This window comes from Phodopus roborovskii, unplaced genomic scaffold (genome assembly GCF_943737965.1).
Source record: "Phodopus roborovskii unplaced genomic scaffold, PHOROB, whole genome shotgun sequence".
NCBI classification, from domain to species: domain Eukaryota; kingdom Metazoa; phylum Chordata; class Mammalia; order Rodentia; family Cricetidae; genus Phodopus; species Phodopus roborovskii.
The window spans coordinates 16,399,818-16,418,251 of record NW_026126447.1 but is presented as its reverse complement, the minus strand read 5'-3'; the positions used below and the strand labels follow the sequence as shown (position 1 = coordinate 16,418,251).

The following is an 18,434-nucleotide window of genomic DNA, read 5'->3' as shown; positions in this document are numbered from 1 at the left end:
GGGCTCTCCTGCAGGCTTAGTAGCAGGGAGATCTGGCAGGTTTACTCTTCTCCATTGCTCCAGTGCCGCTCAGCAAGTTGCACACTGTTTGGAGTTTTTGGTCATGTTCGTTATTAATTTATTTTCTTTTCAATAACCTTCCATTTACTTTTGGAATTCGTTTTCAGTGTTTAGACTGGACCTCACCATGTGTCACTGACTAGTGTGGACTTAGTCTTTAGGCCAGGTTGTCATTGAACTTATAGAGTGACACCTGCATTTGCTCCCTGAGTGCATCACCATGCCCAACCCTGAAGGTTTTTGTTTTGTTTTGTTTTTTAAATGACCATTTTACTACATATGGTACCCAGCATGCTTATGGCCATACAAACTGTAGTGACTATTAAGCTATCTATACCCAATAGAAAGAAACTTGCCTAAGTGTTGGACAGTCTTAATGCCCTTACAAAATGTTTCCAAAAGATACAACCTGTAACATTCTAATCATTTTTATCCATGCATGTCAGATAACTCAGATTTCTGAAGTAGCTACAACAAAGAGGATGTTTAGTAGCAAGTGATACACACAAACACTGAGACTTCAGGGAACTTGTGTCTTCTGACCGATTACTGGATTACATAAGAATGTGACCAGAAGACTAGTGACACAGCTCATAAACCTGGGCTCCACAGGAGGGAGTTACTCCAGTTTGAAGTGGAGGATACATCTCTGTTGTAGGAGGCTGGCAGATTGTTCACATTCCCTGAGACAATCAACTACCTACGTCTAACACATTCCCTGCTTCCCATGTCACATAGACCAAATACATTTTAAGGCATGTGGCTACTGTGAGGTAAGAAATTCCATATTTGTAAACCTCTGGCATACTTCAGGCCACAATGAACATCAGTACTGTACCTGTCTAAATAATTCAAATACCCTTTACATTCAGCATAAGAACATTTTCTGTATAGAGAAGGTTTAAGTATATCAAACAGTTTAAACAGAACAATTAGCCACTTAGCAGAAGGCAGGGTCTCCAGCAGTTTAGAGCCGAGACCCCCTCCTGTATGATTAGACCTTCTGTGTTTTAATAAAGAGAGATCTTCTCTGTGTAGTCCTTGCTTAGTTCTCAGCAGTAAAACACATGCCTCCTTACCGAACTTTCCTAAGAACATTTAAAGATAATCTTGGCCCGACAGATATTAAAATAAAATCAAATAGATAAACATACATTTTAATGTTATTAAAAGCTCTGGGTAAGGGAAAATTCTGGAAAATTAGTGAACCTTTGGAGTCCTACATTCATCTGAGAGAAGTTAGGAGAGGCTGTGGCAAAGCAGATTGTTTGTTGAAGTGGATTTCAAGGGCTCCAGAAATCTTATCACCAAGTCCCCACACACAGTACACTCTCCATAGAGCTACTGAGGTTTGGGGGCTCAGCTGGCCTCCCACACTGCCCCTTGACACCGGCTGCCTAGTTCTTCACTTTGCGTGTTGTCTTTATCCTTGATTTTACTCCTGCAGTTACAGCAGTTTGGAAAAAAAAAAAAAAAATCTTCCTTGCACCTTCTCCAAAGTCCACTGTTAGGTATGGCTTTTTCATAGGTTTTGTTTTTGACCATTCAAGTCACTACTGTCCTTTCTTCCTGCAAAACCTACAGAATATATTTGTTGCACTACTCTCTGGGGCAGTTTTGCTGCTGTCTACATTGCTGGGGTATTTTTATGTTTGTACAAGTGTTTCTTATGCTCTACATACTGCACTGTATGTTTATTGAAGGCTATTGATGTGGCTGAGAATATTTTGTATTCAGTGCAGTGCCTGCTTGTAATGGGCACAGGCAATAGCCTGCCTGCCTTCCTTCCTTCTTTTTTCTTTCTTTCACATATATATTTGTGCGTGTGCATGCACGTACACTCAAGCAGAGGCCATCGGCCAACATGGGATCTGCTATCATTCTTCACCTTATGTTTTGAGGCTGTAACTGTCTGTCGTTGAACTTGGCTGGTCAGGGAGCCCCTGAGGCCCTCCTTTCCATACTCCACTCCCACCCCCACCCCCACGGCATGGGAGTTACAGGTACATGCTGCCACACTTCAGTTTACATGGATGCTGAGGTTCCAGACTCAGATCTTCTTGCTTGCACAGTAAGGACTTTATCCACTGAACTATCTTCTCAGCCCCCAGCCAATAGATTTTTAAAGAATAAATTCCCATCAATAAGTTTCATTTGTTTTTGTCTACTTTTAGCACATTTTTAAAAACTGTTCTGTTTCACCAACTACCCCCTTTCACCAAAGGAGGATTGTAAACAAAGAGAGGGGGCTCACATCTGATTAATACACTGTGCAGTAGGCATGATGCTGGGCTCTCACTACTCCTATTTCTTTTATTCCCAGATAACCTTATTGCTGGGTTTCCATCTTATTGTCTGGAAACTGAGGCACATCTGGTGTAAGTGTCAGAGGGTTTGGACTGAAAGTCTTTTTGTCCTTATTATACCATATATGGAGTGGCAGTACAATGAACATTCACTTATAAACCCTTTCTAAATGTAGATTTGCAAAACACTTTGCATTTTATTTCATATTTATAAGCTTTACCCATTCCTGCCCTAATTGTAGATGTACTTAAATCAGATTATACACATTGTGGTTTTATTTTTGTTTATTTTGAGACTTGTTGTCACTATGTACATCAGACTAGCCTCAGACTTGCTATATAGTCCAGTCTTGCCTTGACTTCTCTATTCTCCTGCTTCAGTCTCCCTAGTGCTGGAATTACAGGTGTATGACACCAGAAATTGCTAACTGTCATGATTTTCAGTTCATTCTAATGCTGTAGTTCAGTGAAAGCTCCTTGCTTGGTTCTAAGTAATAGGGATCATTTGTTCTTCTCTGCCTACATCTACAACCCAGGGAGCGACAGATGCAATGATTTCTAAGAGAGTGAATGAAGAAGATTGGGTAGTGTGAGGAGGGGAAGTGGTACCCTAGAATCTAGTGTGAGTGTCTGGAATGCCCAAACTTGACTTGAGGATTTGGAGTCTTACCTGTATCATAAAAGGGTTATCACATCTGCAGGTAAAAGGAAGCTCTTGCCCAGAGCCATGAAAAGAATTAGTGGTTTTATGTCTGAATGGAGATAACCATGACTAGCACTTATAACATTTCTTTAAAATTTTTTTATTCCTTAGCACCCATAACCCAGGGAACTGGAGTCAACTTTCCAATTGGAGAAATTCCCAGCCAGCCATACTATCATGACATGAATTCTGGTGTGAACCTGCAGAGGTCGCTGTCTTCTCCACCTAGCAGGTAATGACAGTGATGCTGCCTATGCTTTCACCCTTTATGCAGACAGACAAGTAAACAGGAAGTACATATTCTACTGATAATTCAGACTTTGAATTTTTGTCAGAATCACTTGTTTTGATAGTCTCATATTGAATGTAATTGCTGTTCAAAGCGCCTTTAACATTTTTGGGGGTCATGGGGAATGAACAATGAAACTGTATTAATGAGATTTTGTCTCATGGCATGAAATATAATTCTGCAGATTAATCTTTTGGCAACTTTAGAAGTGGTACTGGGATTTAGAAAGATGGCTCAGTAGTTAAGAGCGCTTGTTACTCATCCAGAGGACCTGGGTTCCATTCCTAGCACCCATATGATGGCTCATAGCCATACGCACAACCATATGGAAACTACATCATTTTCTGACTTCCATGGACACAAGGCATGCACATGGTACACAGATAGGCAAAACTTTTATACATTTAAATAAATAAACCTTAAAAACATGTAGGTAGTATTGCTTCAGTGACTCCTCTTTGACAGCCAATGTACCCTGATGACCTTCACTGTAATACCACATCTGCACTTGAGATAATGAAAGACAAAATCATGCACCCCCCATCCTTATAATTAAAGCTTGATTCCAGACTGTAGTGTTCAATTACTTGAGGTTCTCTGAGTAAATCAGTTAGCAATCCTAGTATCAACAGAAGCTCCAGCTGCTCTGACACTGGCTTAGGCAGCCTGTGCTGGGATTGATGGAGAATAAGTTTCCCTGGGTTATCCCCAGAGAATAAGTTCTCTGCTTACATGTTTCCTTTCTTTCCTGTCCTTGTACCTTCCATTCAAGATAAGTGTTATAGATGTGGTTTTCTCCCATTTTGAGTTGTGTCTCTCACAAATGAAGACCTATCTCATTCTCATTTCTAGAGCATTCAGTGTATCCACAGACTACCATAGGAATGTATATGGATTCCAAAAAATCATGCATTATGTTAATTTTTAAAAATAAAAGACAATCTGGAAAAGTTTTTTTTTTCTTTTAAGGTTCTTTTCAGTAATGAATATCTGTGGGAACATCCATATTTATGTTTATAAAGTAAAGCTGATTTTACAACATTTATGGCCTGGCTGTATTTTCATGTAATTAGATTGTATATCAAGATAATTGGGTTTATTATCACTGAAATTATCTCTGATATGTTGAAGCCTTAAGAGTGCTTTAGTTTTTGTAAATTTAAAAATGTGAATTAGGATTTTTAAATTTCCTCATTGGATCTGGTTGTTGTCAGCACCAGTCTTTTGTCATGGCCAACCTTTGTCCTTCAAAATAAGCAGAGCGTAAAGACATTTCTCTGTTGCTCCTTGTGGAATTTTTTTTTTTGTATACTGCTGCTGATTCATAGTGGAAGAGAATTACATTAAAGGGAGATTTTTTTTTTTTTTTAAAGCATAAGCACCAAGTGTGGATACTTTTGGTGGAAACTAAATAATATAATTTCTGCTCAGCTTTAGCATGGGGAGAAATTGTCCTACTCAATCATGTCAGTACTCCAGGGGTCATCACAGTGTATCTCCAAATACATTGGTACGTGCACAGTCTTCATGGGTTTACCCATGCAGATAGCTAAACCTGGCTGGGAAACCTTCCTCCTGGGGTGGCCCCTTCTGTTCACTTGTCCTGGAAAAAGTCACTGAATTTCTCCAGATTTGTCCGCCTATTGGCTTGCATGTACTTTTTTGAGATAATTTACAGTTTCAAACTGTGGTGACATTATATTTGTTAACAGTGAATAAAGTTAATTCAGGTGGTATTTTATAGTTGATGCATAAGAACATAGGTATACGTAAGAGCCCTTTAAGTAAAAGACACAGTACTCATTTCAGAGTCTATCATTAGATGTGTACTGGGGCATTAGTTGGAGCATACCAAAGAAGAGTTTGCAAAAATATCATTCATGTCATAATACAGTTTTTAATCTTTGCTGTAGATACCTACTTTTCTTTGTAATAAAGTAAGCCATGTTTTTCCATCCAAAATATTTTCTAAAACCATACCATTTGATTTGGCCATAATCATTTTTCATGGTTGATCTTATGCATAAAGGACCAGTAGCCCGAATTCTTTAGGGAAAAGTTAAAGGACATGGAGTGCTTAAAACTAGTAAAGTTCTAGCAATGGTCTTCATATTAATAATTACAAGGTCAACACTAATAATTAATATTTAATAAGTATCTTCAAACTGTAAGCCAATTAACTGAGAGCTTTATGGTTATTAGTTCACTTCATGTTCTCCACCAAACCCTTTAACTAGGTTTTATTATTTCCACCTTATAGGTGATTGGCTGAGCTTAGAAAGGGTGAGGAACCTGCCATTGGATCTAATAAATGACTTAGTCAAAATGAGGGATTTCTGAAGCTGTTTCACCGTCTTATCCCCCAATTAACAGCAAAACATTGCATTGTCTGTGGCAAATGCTGTGGACTGAATAGTATTAATATAAAAAAATGTAAGATGAATCAGTGTATCTTTACAAAATTTTAATGTTAGCAGAGAGGACATATTGAAAGTTTACTTGTAATGACTGAAGTTTCTCTGAAAAAAAAAATCTGAAAAAGTAAATATACATTAGGTAGGGATAGGGATAGATGATATATGTAAAGGATTGGTAGTATATGTTCACTATTCCTGTGGGTGACTTGAATACTCGCCATTCTTTCAAACTATCACTTGGATTTTTGGAAGTCATTTTTTTTTTTTCAATCAAGACTTTTTTTGGTGAATGTTACACATCTTTCCCGAAATACTATTAATGCCATTATTATTATATTTTAACAGCAAAAGACCCAAAACTATATCCATAGATGAAAACATGGAGCCAAGTCCTACAGGAGACTTTTATCCATCTCCAAATTCACCAGCTGCTGGAAGTCGAACATGGCATGAAAGAGATCAAGGTGAGTAAGAAGATGCCTTTAAAGGACATCAGAGTGTGTAGCGTAGCTGATTTCATGTGGCACATAGTCACCATTTCCTAAGGTGCCAATATAGACCACACAAGATAATTTCAATAAAATTATTTCTAAGATATTTTTTTTGAGAGTGATCAAATGCTACAGAAATCCTGTTTTTCATACCATATTTTCAGACAAAATAAATAGTATTTCAGAGTCCACTATTATATATGCAACTGACTTGGGTCCATCTAAACTGGATGGTAGAATGACAACAGAGTGGCAAGTTCGGACTCAGTGAATTTCCATTATCTCTCTATGAGCATGTAGGGAGGAGCAAACTAGGCAGTTGGCAGGTGTGAGATACTGAGAACTCTCACTTAAAGTAGGTAGAGCACAGATAACAGACAAAAGTAAGACTCTGCATCTAAGTTAATCTAGTTGCTTCCAAGGTAGTACTATGGCTCAGTTCTAGGACAGTCGAGGAGAACAATAATTTTACATGTCTGATTTAGCTTCCCAAGATCTGACTTGGTTTTTATTCTTGAAGTATATTGGATTTCCTGTCTTTTTTTTTTTTTAAAAAAACACATATTCATGCCTTTGTGCATGATATGGAGATATTAAAGATGAGGTAATAGATAAATCAGCTAGTTAAAAAATGTGTTAGTTTGTCTGAATATGTATGCAAATAGGTTTTTTTTATAGTAATACCATAAAATATATTTTTAAGTTTCTTTAAAATCAAATTCTGTATGTTTAAATATATAAAAGGGGTGTGTTCTTCACTGATGGTTTTCGGCCTAGGACTTAGGTGTGTCTGTGGGCTTGGGGAGCTGAATGCAGAGACAGCTGACCCTGGGGCATAGCTTTTATAGCCAACATCACTTTCTTACTAGGATTTCCTTCTTGCTAGCCAGAATTTCTTATGATTTGTAGAAGGATGAGGCCTTCATGGGGGAACTGGGTACCTAGTGCCTATAAAGACCAGAGAAGGCATCAGATCCCCTGGAACACCAGTTACAGATAGTATGCTATATGGGTGTAAGTGCTCTTTGCTGATGACCTATCTCACCAGCCCCACATTGCAGAGTTTAACTAGTAAAGATGTAGGAAACAGGCATAGTTACATGGGAAGAACCAAAGCAAGGCCGGGCGCTGAGGGGAGGAAGCAATGTCAGAATGACCATTTGTGCTATGAGAAAGAGAGTAAGGGTGTGAAGGTTCCTTTTATAGAAGGATTGGGAAATAAGCTGGAGAGTTTAAGCTTTGAAACTCTGTCCAAATCCATTCTTCAGACAGTAGACACAGTTTATCTGAAAGCAATGTTTCAGTCTTCTGCTTCATCTCCATCAGTAACTCCCCAGGGCTCTCAGGAGAAAATCAGCTGTCATTCATTTGACCATGGGCTCACACTCTGCTTTTCATTCCTACTGGCATCTGGGCCTACTGCTTTATTTGGAGTTTGGAATGCAATGCCCAACAACTGACAGGCCATGCCTTCTGAAGTGGTCTCTCATAGCTCTTCATCTGGCAAATCTGTTGATATCCTTAGTGGCACATGATCCACTGAAGAGTTTCAGTATAAATTTGCCTTTTCTGCTCAGTCGCTGCATTCATAATATATAATTCTATATTTATTTATTTGAGGAATTGTTTAGGTGCATCTATACCATGAAGGCAACTGTTTTGACCATGGCTGTCATTCTCACCAAAGGCAACACTGATGCATAGTAGGACCATAGTAAATTTGATCAGGTAAATGAGTCACTGATAGGCATCTAGTCTCATTAGTGAAGGCAAGAAATAACAGAGCTAATCCACAGATCTTCATGCTTTATTCCTTGTTTTACTGACATTGTCACTTCATTCTAAACAAAGCTGTATTTTCTCTTGTCAGAAAATTATCCTGGGACAAATCCTAATGGTAGTAATAACAACACTGAACACTTATGGATGAGTGTGTTGTTTAAGTGTAGGTGTTCTTTATTATAGAGTGTCACTCTGAAAGAGCTGATTTCCCTTCCAGCTATTCAGCAAATCCAATCTCACAATGTATTATAAAACATTTTTGAAAAGTAGAAGGGAAACTGTCATTCTTTCTCATTGTAGAATCATTGCATTGTCTTGATGATTTTCTATTGTCAAGATGACTAAAACTATCAGAGTAGGCTGTAAAAGCAAATTATAGTAAGAGTAATGGGGAATGTTGAATTCTCATGTGTTGCTTAAAAACACCTGTCACCTGAACTTTGAAGACTCTGAGCTTTTGTAATGTGCACAATAAGCCATTGAGGGAAGAAGGCTTCAACTACAGTGAAAAAACCTGAGGACAGGATAGGACCATCTTCACAAACTTGCTAAGCTCAAGGTGGTGCTTTTGTTTTTAGAAAGAAATCCAGTTTTTAAATTTGCAAAATCAAATGCCCCACGATTGTTCTTGTCCATCTTCATAACATTCTTTATCTATCCTTGTCTGCTATGAAGGAGTTGTCTAAGGTACTCCTTAGTGAACACCATTTGCAATGCAGTATTGTGCTGGCATCTCATAGTCATTTTTCACATATTGTGGTACTCAATAGTACTCACTGGTTGATCATCACAGGATGCTGTTTTTAATTGGCAGAAATGCTTAAATTTATTGTTATTCCCTGAATATCTGCCTTAATGATTATTAACTGTCTGTTAAAATTTCTTCTGGCCAGCCCTGTCAATGCTGAATTTTGAAATACTAGAATGAAAAATGATGAAATTTTGGACTTTTTTTGTTTTTTTCATTCCAAGGCAAAAATAAAGGCTGTAATGTGACCAAGTTATTATTCCTGTCTTATTTTTAAAAGAATTTAAACAAAACATTAATACCAAATCTATCTTTCATGTGTTAATGTATACCTGTGTAGTTTTTAGTAATATGTTATAAAACATTTTTGTTTTTGCATATTGAAGTCATAGTTGTATATTGCCTTTTCTTTTCAAAGCACATTTTCCAATTATAAAAATTAGTTTTTATCTTTGCAAAGGTAGACAAGATTATTTTAAAACTAAATATTATTTAAATGTTTGAGAGAGAAGGATGTAACTTGCTTAACTATCTTGTCATGCATAGTGATAGAAATTAGATTTGTCAGTATTGATTCAAATGAAGAAGTAAGTGATAGTGGTCACGAGGAACAGAGAGTAATGACTATGTTCCTTTCCTAAGGTCTGGCTAGAACATTGGCTTTGCGTATTCTCTCCTCTGGACCTGTAGGTCTGAAACTTGCAATTGCTTCATTTTCATTTTTGTTGGTGGGGGCATACTGCACAAGAACTGATGCTTCTGTTCAAGCACTCTACCCCTGAGCTACAAACTCATAACTAAGTATTTCATTGTGGTGTGTTTTTCACCATTAAGATCTTAGTGATTAAGTTCATAACACATGATTATGATTCCAATATTTATCCACAAAATGGTCTCCTGATAATTTGTCTACATTTAATTTTACCTCTCTGAGTCCATTGAGAAGCTTGCTTCTTAGTTGGCTCCTCTCGAAAGCACTAGAAAGATCCTTTGTAACTTCTAACACAAGATGAAAATTTATGCATGTCATGGTGTTTTTCTCTGGTTCAGGTTACTTTCATGAGATCAAACCTGGTTGTATTCTAATGTCCACTAATTAAGCAAACCGCTTACAACATTGTTGAAAATTTCTGAGTGGAAAATTTAATGGCTCTCAATCTGATAAATAATAAGGCAACTTATGACTTCTCATGTAGTAAAATTTATGTATTTGGGACTAAGATCTTTGGCACATTTAACATTTATCAAATTTCTATCATATGACAAGACTTTTTATAGGAATTGGGCACACAGATATGATTAAGAAAGTTGCTAGCCTCTAACCTGCTGAATAGAAAAATAATTGTTATTTATGAAAAATGGCTTAATCAAAAATAAGTAAGGAAAGTGGGCTACAAAAGATTTTCTTTATGCTTTGGGTCTAAATTACTCTTGAAGTGCCATGAGGTATAAATCTTTACACAAAATCAGTAAGGTGGCATTTTAGAATAACTGACACTACCTATATACTGATCCATAATTAGAATTATTTACAAATTCAAACTGAACTCTTGAAACTAATTAGATATCACATTCTGATTGCAACAAGTTCTAGAAAATACAGTTACTAATTTTTTAAAAAATATCCAGCAGCAGACAATGTAGCTCAGTGGTGCATAGAGTGCTGGCTGAGCAAACACCAGGCCTTGGGCTCGGTTCCCAGCACCACACACATGCACACAATGTATACATTAGGTTGTATAAATAAGCCTCTTCAGTAAGTCTCTCTGAAGTTTGAGTGTATGTGTAAGTTCCTGCCATTAACTTCGCAAATATTTTCCTCAGTGAAGTCCCCTGGGCTCTAACCTTCAGTTTGTGCATTCTAAAGCTCTCTGAGGAGATAGTGTTTGCTTTCAACACATGAACTCAAGCAAAGGACCTGTAGGAAGAGTGTGAGCTGAAGACTAAGATGCAAGGGCTCTATGTTGAGCTCAGTCAGGAAGTAAGTAGGGTTACATGGAGATGGAGTAAGGTAACATAAGAGAACCAGATTCCAGACCAGGACTGTTCAACATGAGTCAAGGAGTGTTCACCGATGTTCCAGATATGAGTAGTCTGGAAAGTTCTGTTTTAACTCAATTTAAAATTTTTTCCTCGGTGAATGAATATGTAGAATACTTAATATACTTTTGTGCGATGTTACTCTCCAGGAGACTGCTGACTTGATTAGACTGGTGTACTTATGATGTGTGTGAATTCAGAGACCTCCCTCCCTCCTGCACAGTGGGAGGAGCTAGAAGGAGCATTAAGTCCAGAATTGGGAAAGTGCCAGAGCCCAAACTCCTGTTTGATGAGGGCTGGAATCTCAAGGTTCCTGTGAGCTGTGGGAGCTGAGTGAACCCACAGCTTTCATGCTTGGCTGGGTAGCTGTTCTCTGAGAGTCATTAACGTTAAAAGCAGTCCTGGAGAAGGCAGGGAGTGACCTGGCAGGCGAAACTTTCCAGCTGCCTTTGGGGACCCATTGACCACCAATTCTGTTCTCAGAGTTGCCATCACAGGAATCAAATGGCAAATCTTCAAATACTGGTTTTTGTTTTTAATGTAAAAATAAAAACAGAGGTAAAAATTCTTTGGTGGGATAAACGTGTATAGGAGTTGGTTTGGATTTAATGTATAAACCCAGGTTTAAATCTTGCCTTTTCTGCTTCTTACAAAAAGTGTCAGAAGTCAGGATCTGTAGCTGAGCCCCCCACCACTCTCTCCCATCCTCCCCTCCCCCCCAAAAAACCCTGTAGTATCAGAAAGCCAATCTCAGAGATCCCTCCATGTGTGGATCATTCCCTTCAGTTACACTGCTGAGGTTAAAAAAAAAATCACATGACCATCTTCAAAACAGAAAGGAGAATAGTAAATTGTTCCTGAAGGCTCTCGTTAGAATTCCTCTTGTTGCCTGCTAATTAACAGATATCTGTCTGCCTTTCATGTGTTTGAATGGAGAACAGCATGTTGGGTGGGGCAAGCTTGTGTGTACTTTGCAAGGCCAGCACTAGTTAATATGGAAAAGTTGAGCCCTGGTTTCATAGTTTCGTGCTCTGGAAACTTAATGATTTAAAAACACCAATCTTACAGGAAAACCTAATACATAATTAGTTCCAAATAATAGCAGCTTTCTGTTTGATAACTCAACGAAACAGATTAAAATTGGCAAGTAGGAGCCCCGAAGACACCGAGTCCCGAAATGCCTGGCATAATCAAACTTTTTGCTTTAAATCCTTTTACATGTTGATTTACAGTTCAAGCATATTTTGAAGAAGTTTGGGAAGTGAGAGTTGCTAGACTATTGATAGCCCACACGCTAGAACTTGATTTTCTAGACAGATCACAGAGTGCTGGGACCCCCAGACATTATTAAAAAGAAATGGACCAGGTGGCTTTCACTCCAGCTCCCAGGCCTTCTTCAGAGAGAAGGGGCCCTGGCCAGTTCCCCTCACAAGTCTCCTCAGGCAAACAGTTTTCCTGGATGGCTTTCCCATAGATCCTGTTAGTCATTGAAGAACAAAAAGAAGAGAAGAGAAACAAATTCGTGCATTTTCAGGGTCCTGTAAGATTCTTAAAACACAATTTTGTTATATAAAATATGTAAATACATGTATATAAAACCAACTCATTACTCCTAGGATTAAATATTTTTGACTAAACATGTTACAAGTATAAGCGGTTTCCATGAATAAATGTGGAAAGAACTGGTGTGAAACAGGTGACTGGGTACAATTTTTAAGAGATTTTTGGCTATGAAAAATATATAAAGGGAAACATGAAGTTCATCTTCATGGACCATTACCCTATGTAAATTGTTAATACTCTGCCAATCTTGCGTTTTCTATCTTCCAGCAATTAAGAAATACTTTAAGTAAATTATGCCATGTGGTTATACATACATTCTAAGAGTTGCGTACAGGTTTTTAAAACACATGGTGCCATTTCAGTTTAGCAAACATAGCTCCTTAGTAATAAACTAATATACACTCTGAGATTAAGATCCCATAATACCCCTGAAGGCTCTCTTTTTGAATAAAATTTCCAATATTGCCACTATGTTTTATTTATACTTTCAAATCTCTGCTTATCCTTTACCAGATACCACCGTTCTTTCCTTCTATAGCTAATTAAAGAAACTATGTAATTCAAAGGATATAGAAATGAGAAAGGCATGATTTTGTTTTTATTCGGGGCTATCATTTATTAAGTTCTTGATACCTGCCAGATGCCAAGTTTACAATAGCTTTAAAGCCCTTTTGAAAATCTCACCTCCGGTCTGGAGAGATGGCTCATTATGTAAAGGCAGATGCCACCAAATCAGAAGGCCTGAGTCAATCCCCAGGTCCTTTGTAGTAGAAGGACAGAAATAACTCCTGCAAGTTGTCCTCTGACTTCTCTAGGCTTCCATAAAAATCCCACCGGTAATAATCGGGATTTTTTTCCTCCTCTGTAAAAAACAAACAGCAAACAACAAAACAAAAACTTAGATATGAAGGCTTCTTTGTATTCAGTGTTTCAGATTTTGCATTAGTTATATGAAGAGACTTTAGCAGTCTCAGGAGTCTTTATTTGAAAATCCAAAACACTTCTAGAAATGCTTCATGATGTCATAGTGGAAAATTCCACACCTGACTTCATGTTTTGGGTTGCAGTCTAAACACATACACACACTCAGAATATTGTATAAAGCTGCCTTCAGGGTATGTGTAAAAAGTGTATATGCATAAATGAATTCATGTTTAGACTTGCATTGCATTCTAAGACGTTCCAGTATGTATGTGCCAATATCTCAAACTCTGAAATCACAAACTTCTGGCCCCAAGCATCTCACAGAAAGAACACTTGACCTGTCTTTGAGTTTTCAGCTTTCATTAGTGAGTATGGATCTTTTTGAAAAATCCCCAGGTCTTTTATTTCTTAAGTTAGCCTTTAAATGTTTATTTTAAATGCTCTAGTATGAATAACATAGTAATTGGATTGCTTATGTGCTTGGAGGCGGTAAATGTTTTGCCTTATACTTCAGGAATGCCCAAATCTCACCAATACATGTCCTGTCCTGTTTCATTCTGGTACAACCAATGATTGATAGAGACTGGGTTATTACATAGAACCTTGTTATGGGATCAGTGTCTCCTACTTTGAAAACAAATGACTCATCCAGACAGCAACATTTATTTTCTCTAAGTGACTGGGGGCCTAGCAATAGGAGACCATTATCCTGTGACAATATTCTGTTTCTTTGACATTATCTCGAAAATGTAATTGGTCCATTACTAAATAGAGGTTTTGTTACTGATCAATTTCACGTGATTTCTAAAACCATTAGGATAATAAATATGCCATTTGAGTAATTTCATTGACAGAACATTTTTTCTTCATTTACATTAATTGAAGGAAAAAATATAGATTTAAATACTACAATTTATGCTAGCTTTGACTACTTTTCCACTATCTGAAACAGAATTTATGTGCAGTGATCTTATTTGCATTGAGCACCGAACAGATGACTTTAAAATTCTTGTATTTTTTTCTACATGCTAAACCATATCAAATCATAATTGTTCCCAAGCAATTAGTTTGCTCTCTCAGATTTTATTTGAAGTAAGGTCCTGGTCGTTTCTAGGACTTGGAGGCTTTCCTGTAAACCTACTAAAGTAGCACATCACTTACATTGCCCTAACTTACCAGTGTGGAAGACAACAGTGTCCATAGTTACAGGATCCTTGTGGGTCTTGCAGTATAAGTGTTTCTAAATGCGTGGCTATTTCCCAAATGTCCACCTCCAAAAAGTCATCTGTAATCTTATTAAATTAGAACACTTCCAGTATCTTTCTGACTTTTACAGTTAAGGTTACAGTATTGATTTTATTTTATAGTCTATGGCACTCAGATGCTTAACACTAAGGAGACCCCAAAGCAAGATCTCTCCCCAGAGACTGCTGAATCGCAGCCATTTATTTACCTATGCTGATGTTTAAAAAGGGAAAAGAACGTGTTCCATGTCCTGTGTGATTGTTTGGTGTTTTTTCCCCTTTCAAATTACATTTAGTGATATTACTCAAGGTCCTTTATAATTGCCTGTTAAAATGAAATCACCAACAGATAAACACAGTTTGAAATGAAGAAAAAAAAAAAAAAGAAAAGAAAAAAAAACTTGTTTTTAAGATGTTTCAGGAAGGTATTTTTGAGTTTCAAAGCAATTTCGACATTAGCTTTGCATTGGATATAGGTGTGAGCCTAAATGCCTTTTTTAAGGAGATGTGGTAAAGTACAGGCTTGTAGTGACATGCTACTTCACTGTGCTTGGGTTAAAATATACAAGAATCTTCAACCGTCACAAACGGTTTCAAGTTGCTGAAGAATACAGTAAGCATTGTACTCAAGTGTGATTAGGACTGAATAGCTCAATACTTAAGAGCAGGGATTCCTTCATTCAGCACAGACATTATCATGCTTTTGCCCTTAAGAAAAACTGATTTCATTGAAAATAAAAAAGATTGAAAACTCAAATTTAAGTTGATGTCATACCCTCTTGATGCAGCCTGCCATTCTTCTGGTTACGTAGAGGATGTGAGGTAGAGAGATACATGCCATAGATACTCGATGCTTTCTGAGCATGACAGAGTCTTCGCATTATCTGGCATCATCATTAAACTACTGGGGTGGGATTAAGTCCATATGTCTTGTCATAGCATCCAGAGCATTTTGTTAACTTTGGTGTATAGGAAGTCCTTACCACATTTACCACACAATTGTGAAATCTTATCTCCAAGAGTCCTTAGAGTCATATTCACATATTCTCTTTCCTGTGCTTTCAGGGACAATGTTTTGTCTTTAACTTGATTTCTAGGGTCCTATTTAGCACCCCATCTTAGAGCTTTGCAAAATAAGGTATTTCCTTCTCATATTGTGATGTTGGACACACAAGAAAATCCATTGTTGTCATCTCAATATTGGGAATTAATAACAGACTTTGGAGCTGCAAACATTTCTAATATGTTGGTGAAATATTTTTCTAGATTTTTTTCTAACATTCTATTTATACAGAATATGTCTAGTACTTTTGGTGAAAGTAATGGCCTTTTATAGAAAAATTGGGACAGTAAACTATAAAATACAGATAAGGAATATAATTGGCTCTAATTGTATCACAGAAGTAAAACCTGGGTTGACTCTTACTAATGTTTGACCAGTATGAGCTGAGTTTCTAGGTAGTTTTAAATGCATTATCTACACTTAACTATAGTCACAGTTTTGCCCTATTGGGTCTATATGAGATGTGATTTTGTAAGTTTTTTTTTTTTTTTTTTCATTTGTAGTATATTGGCAGCCTACCCTGTCATTCAGTTTCCATTTTAAGATGTCTGTGACCATGCTGTTCTTTGGATACACACACACACACACACAAACACACACACACACACACACACACACACACACACACACGAGGTTTTTGTTGTTGTTGTGGCTTTTTTCTTTTTTCTTTCTTTTTTTTGGGGGGGGATGACTCTAGGATGACCTTGAACTCCTAATTCTTCTAACTCTACCTCCAAAGTGATAGGGTTAGCACACCACTATACCCAGCTGATACCAACTTTTTGAGTTCCTGCATGCTGATAAATTTGTAGATGATTTTCGAGTTCTCACTATCAGTTAATAAGAACCAACACCAGTGTATGTAAATCCTCTTAGCTCATTTTGGGCTCATTTCTCTCTGCTTGTTTTCACTCTTTATGCCTTAACAAACTATAGCCTCGTAGCAAGCCACCAAGTAGAAGCTCAGTAAAGTATAGATACATCTTATTGTAAAACAGACATTTTATTGTAAAATACTGGATTTAGTTTTATGTCCACTCTAAGCCTCTTTGGCAGATATCAACAGCGAGTCCAGCAAGGTCTTGATCAGTTTCTGTGTATACTACCAGTGCATAACCAGCTTATCTTCTCGATCATGGGACAAATACTGAAGATGTAGCACAGGACTCTAAGCAAGTTTGAAGTATGTCCACTAAAATGTATTCATTAAATAGTTTCTCTAGAGTCTTGACTCTATGAGCACACCTCTCTGATTGTCACTCGTATGTCCTTGAATCTATCAGGGATTACAACAGTTCTTCCCATGAGCTGGGCTGTCTCCATTTTATTCTGAAAGAAATGGAGAAATTGGAAAAGCACGTGGGTTTGAACATAGCTTTTAAGTAAAGACATCGCCTATGGTGTGTTCTCTTTCCCCGACTCTCTCTCTTCCTCTCCCTAGCTTACATTTTCTTCTCTCTCTTCTTCCCAACCCCTTCTTCATCCTTCAGGGCAAGCTTCCTACCAGCAGTTTTTGATCAATAGTTAAACCTTGTGAGAGAAAAGATCTGTCAGTTTGCACAGAGAAACCAGTAGAAATAAATACATCTTAGCTCTGGACTGGAATCTGAAATAATAATCAGGTGATCCTAACCTCACATTGCTGACTGCAAGATTTTACAAAAGGTTTATAGCACTGTAAATACCAGGTAAACCATTCTCTCCTCAACTTTATCTTCCCCAAGGCAAAATCACAGGAGGGGAAACTGTGGTCTCTCTTACCGTTTAGTTGGCAAAGCATGTTCCCTACATTCACCTTTCCTCTGGGCACAGAGCCCAAGCCATTTCCTTGTCTCTAAAGTTGACTGTGGATTTGTGGCCTGAAGTAAAAATACCAGATTCCAGTTCCAGAGATCATCCCACACACTTGATTTGGAAGCCTCTCGTTTATTATCTCATCTATTCTAAATAACATTATTATTTTATGCACATAGTTCATCTTTTTTATATTGTCTTTCAGCTTCCATTCAACGTTTTAATGGAAAGCAGAAGTGCCCCATTTTAGCTTATAGCTCATTCTTCGCTTTTAGTGTTGGACCTTACTTGACAGTTCCAGTGAAATAATGGATGTGTTGATCACCTTTGCCTTCCTCCAAAACTGAGTTTGGTCTCTGAAGAGATTTTTCAATGTCCACCACAGTTTGTGTAAATCTATAAGTTTGTTTTTAATGTATAAAACTCTGAAACCTATGAAAGTCTAAAAGAAAATAAAAGAACTCCGTGGGACTAACAGCATAGTAAGATGTTACTGTAATATGATCTTGTTAAACTCCAGTCAGTCTACTGTCTTTGAGTTAAATATTCCCACATATGAGATGTGTTTCTCTGGTCTGCAGCATACCAAAGGGTCAAAGTTCACAGAAGTTTCCCAGCTGTTTTTGCACTGTATCTCTATTTTCTTCTGGAAAAAAAAAAAAGTGTGTGTGTGGGGGGGGGGATGCTTTAAAATGTTCAACAGCTTAGTAAGGTAAAAACAAAGATGACTTAAACCATGATTATAGCTTTTTAAGCACAAAAGTAAAACATACATTAGCATTCAATAGTAGCAAATGAGAAGATAGCCAATGTTGACTTGTATGTATAAAGTTCACATAATCTTGTTTATGAGTCTAACAGCTAAGCAAAGAAGACAGCTGAGAATATGTAAAATAGTCAAACTGTTAAAACATCTCAGTGCAATTGCTTCTTTGTTAATTACATATATATATATATATATATATATATATATATATATATATATATATATGTTTTCCTAAGCTGTAGAA

General features: G+C 37.2%; 1 protein-coding gene across 9 annotated transcripts in view; it reads left to right on the top strand.

Annotated features, from left to right (window-relative positions):
• The window catches only part of Nfib (nuclear factor I B), a 398,396-nt gene that overhangs the window by 337,811 nt on the left and 42,151 nt on the right, over positions 1-18,434 (top strand). For all 9 annotated transcript variants that reach the window (XM_051188114.1, XM_051188112.1, XM_051188111.1 and 6 more), the window contains exons 5-6: positions 3,181-3,301; positions 6,121-6,239. In XM_051188114.1, the coding sequence (XP_051044071.1) occupies positions 3,181-3,301; positions 6,121-6,239 (240 nt within the window). The remainder of the gene's footprint in view (positions 1-3,180; positions 3,302-6,120; positions 6,240-18,434) is intronic.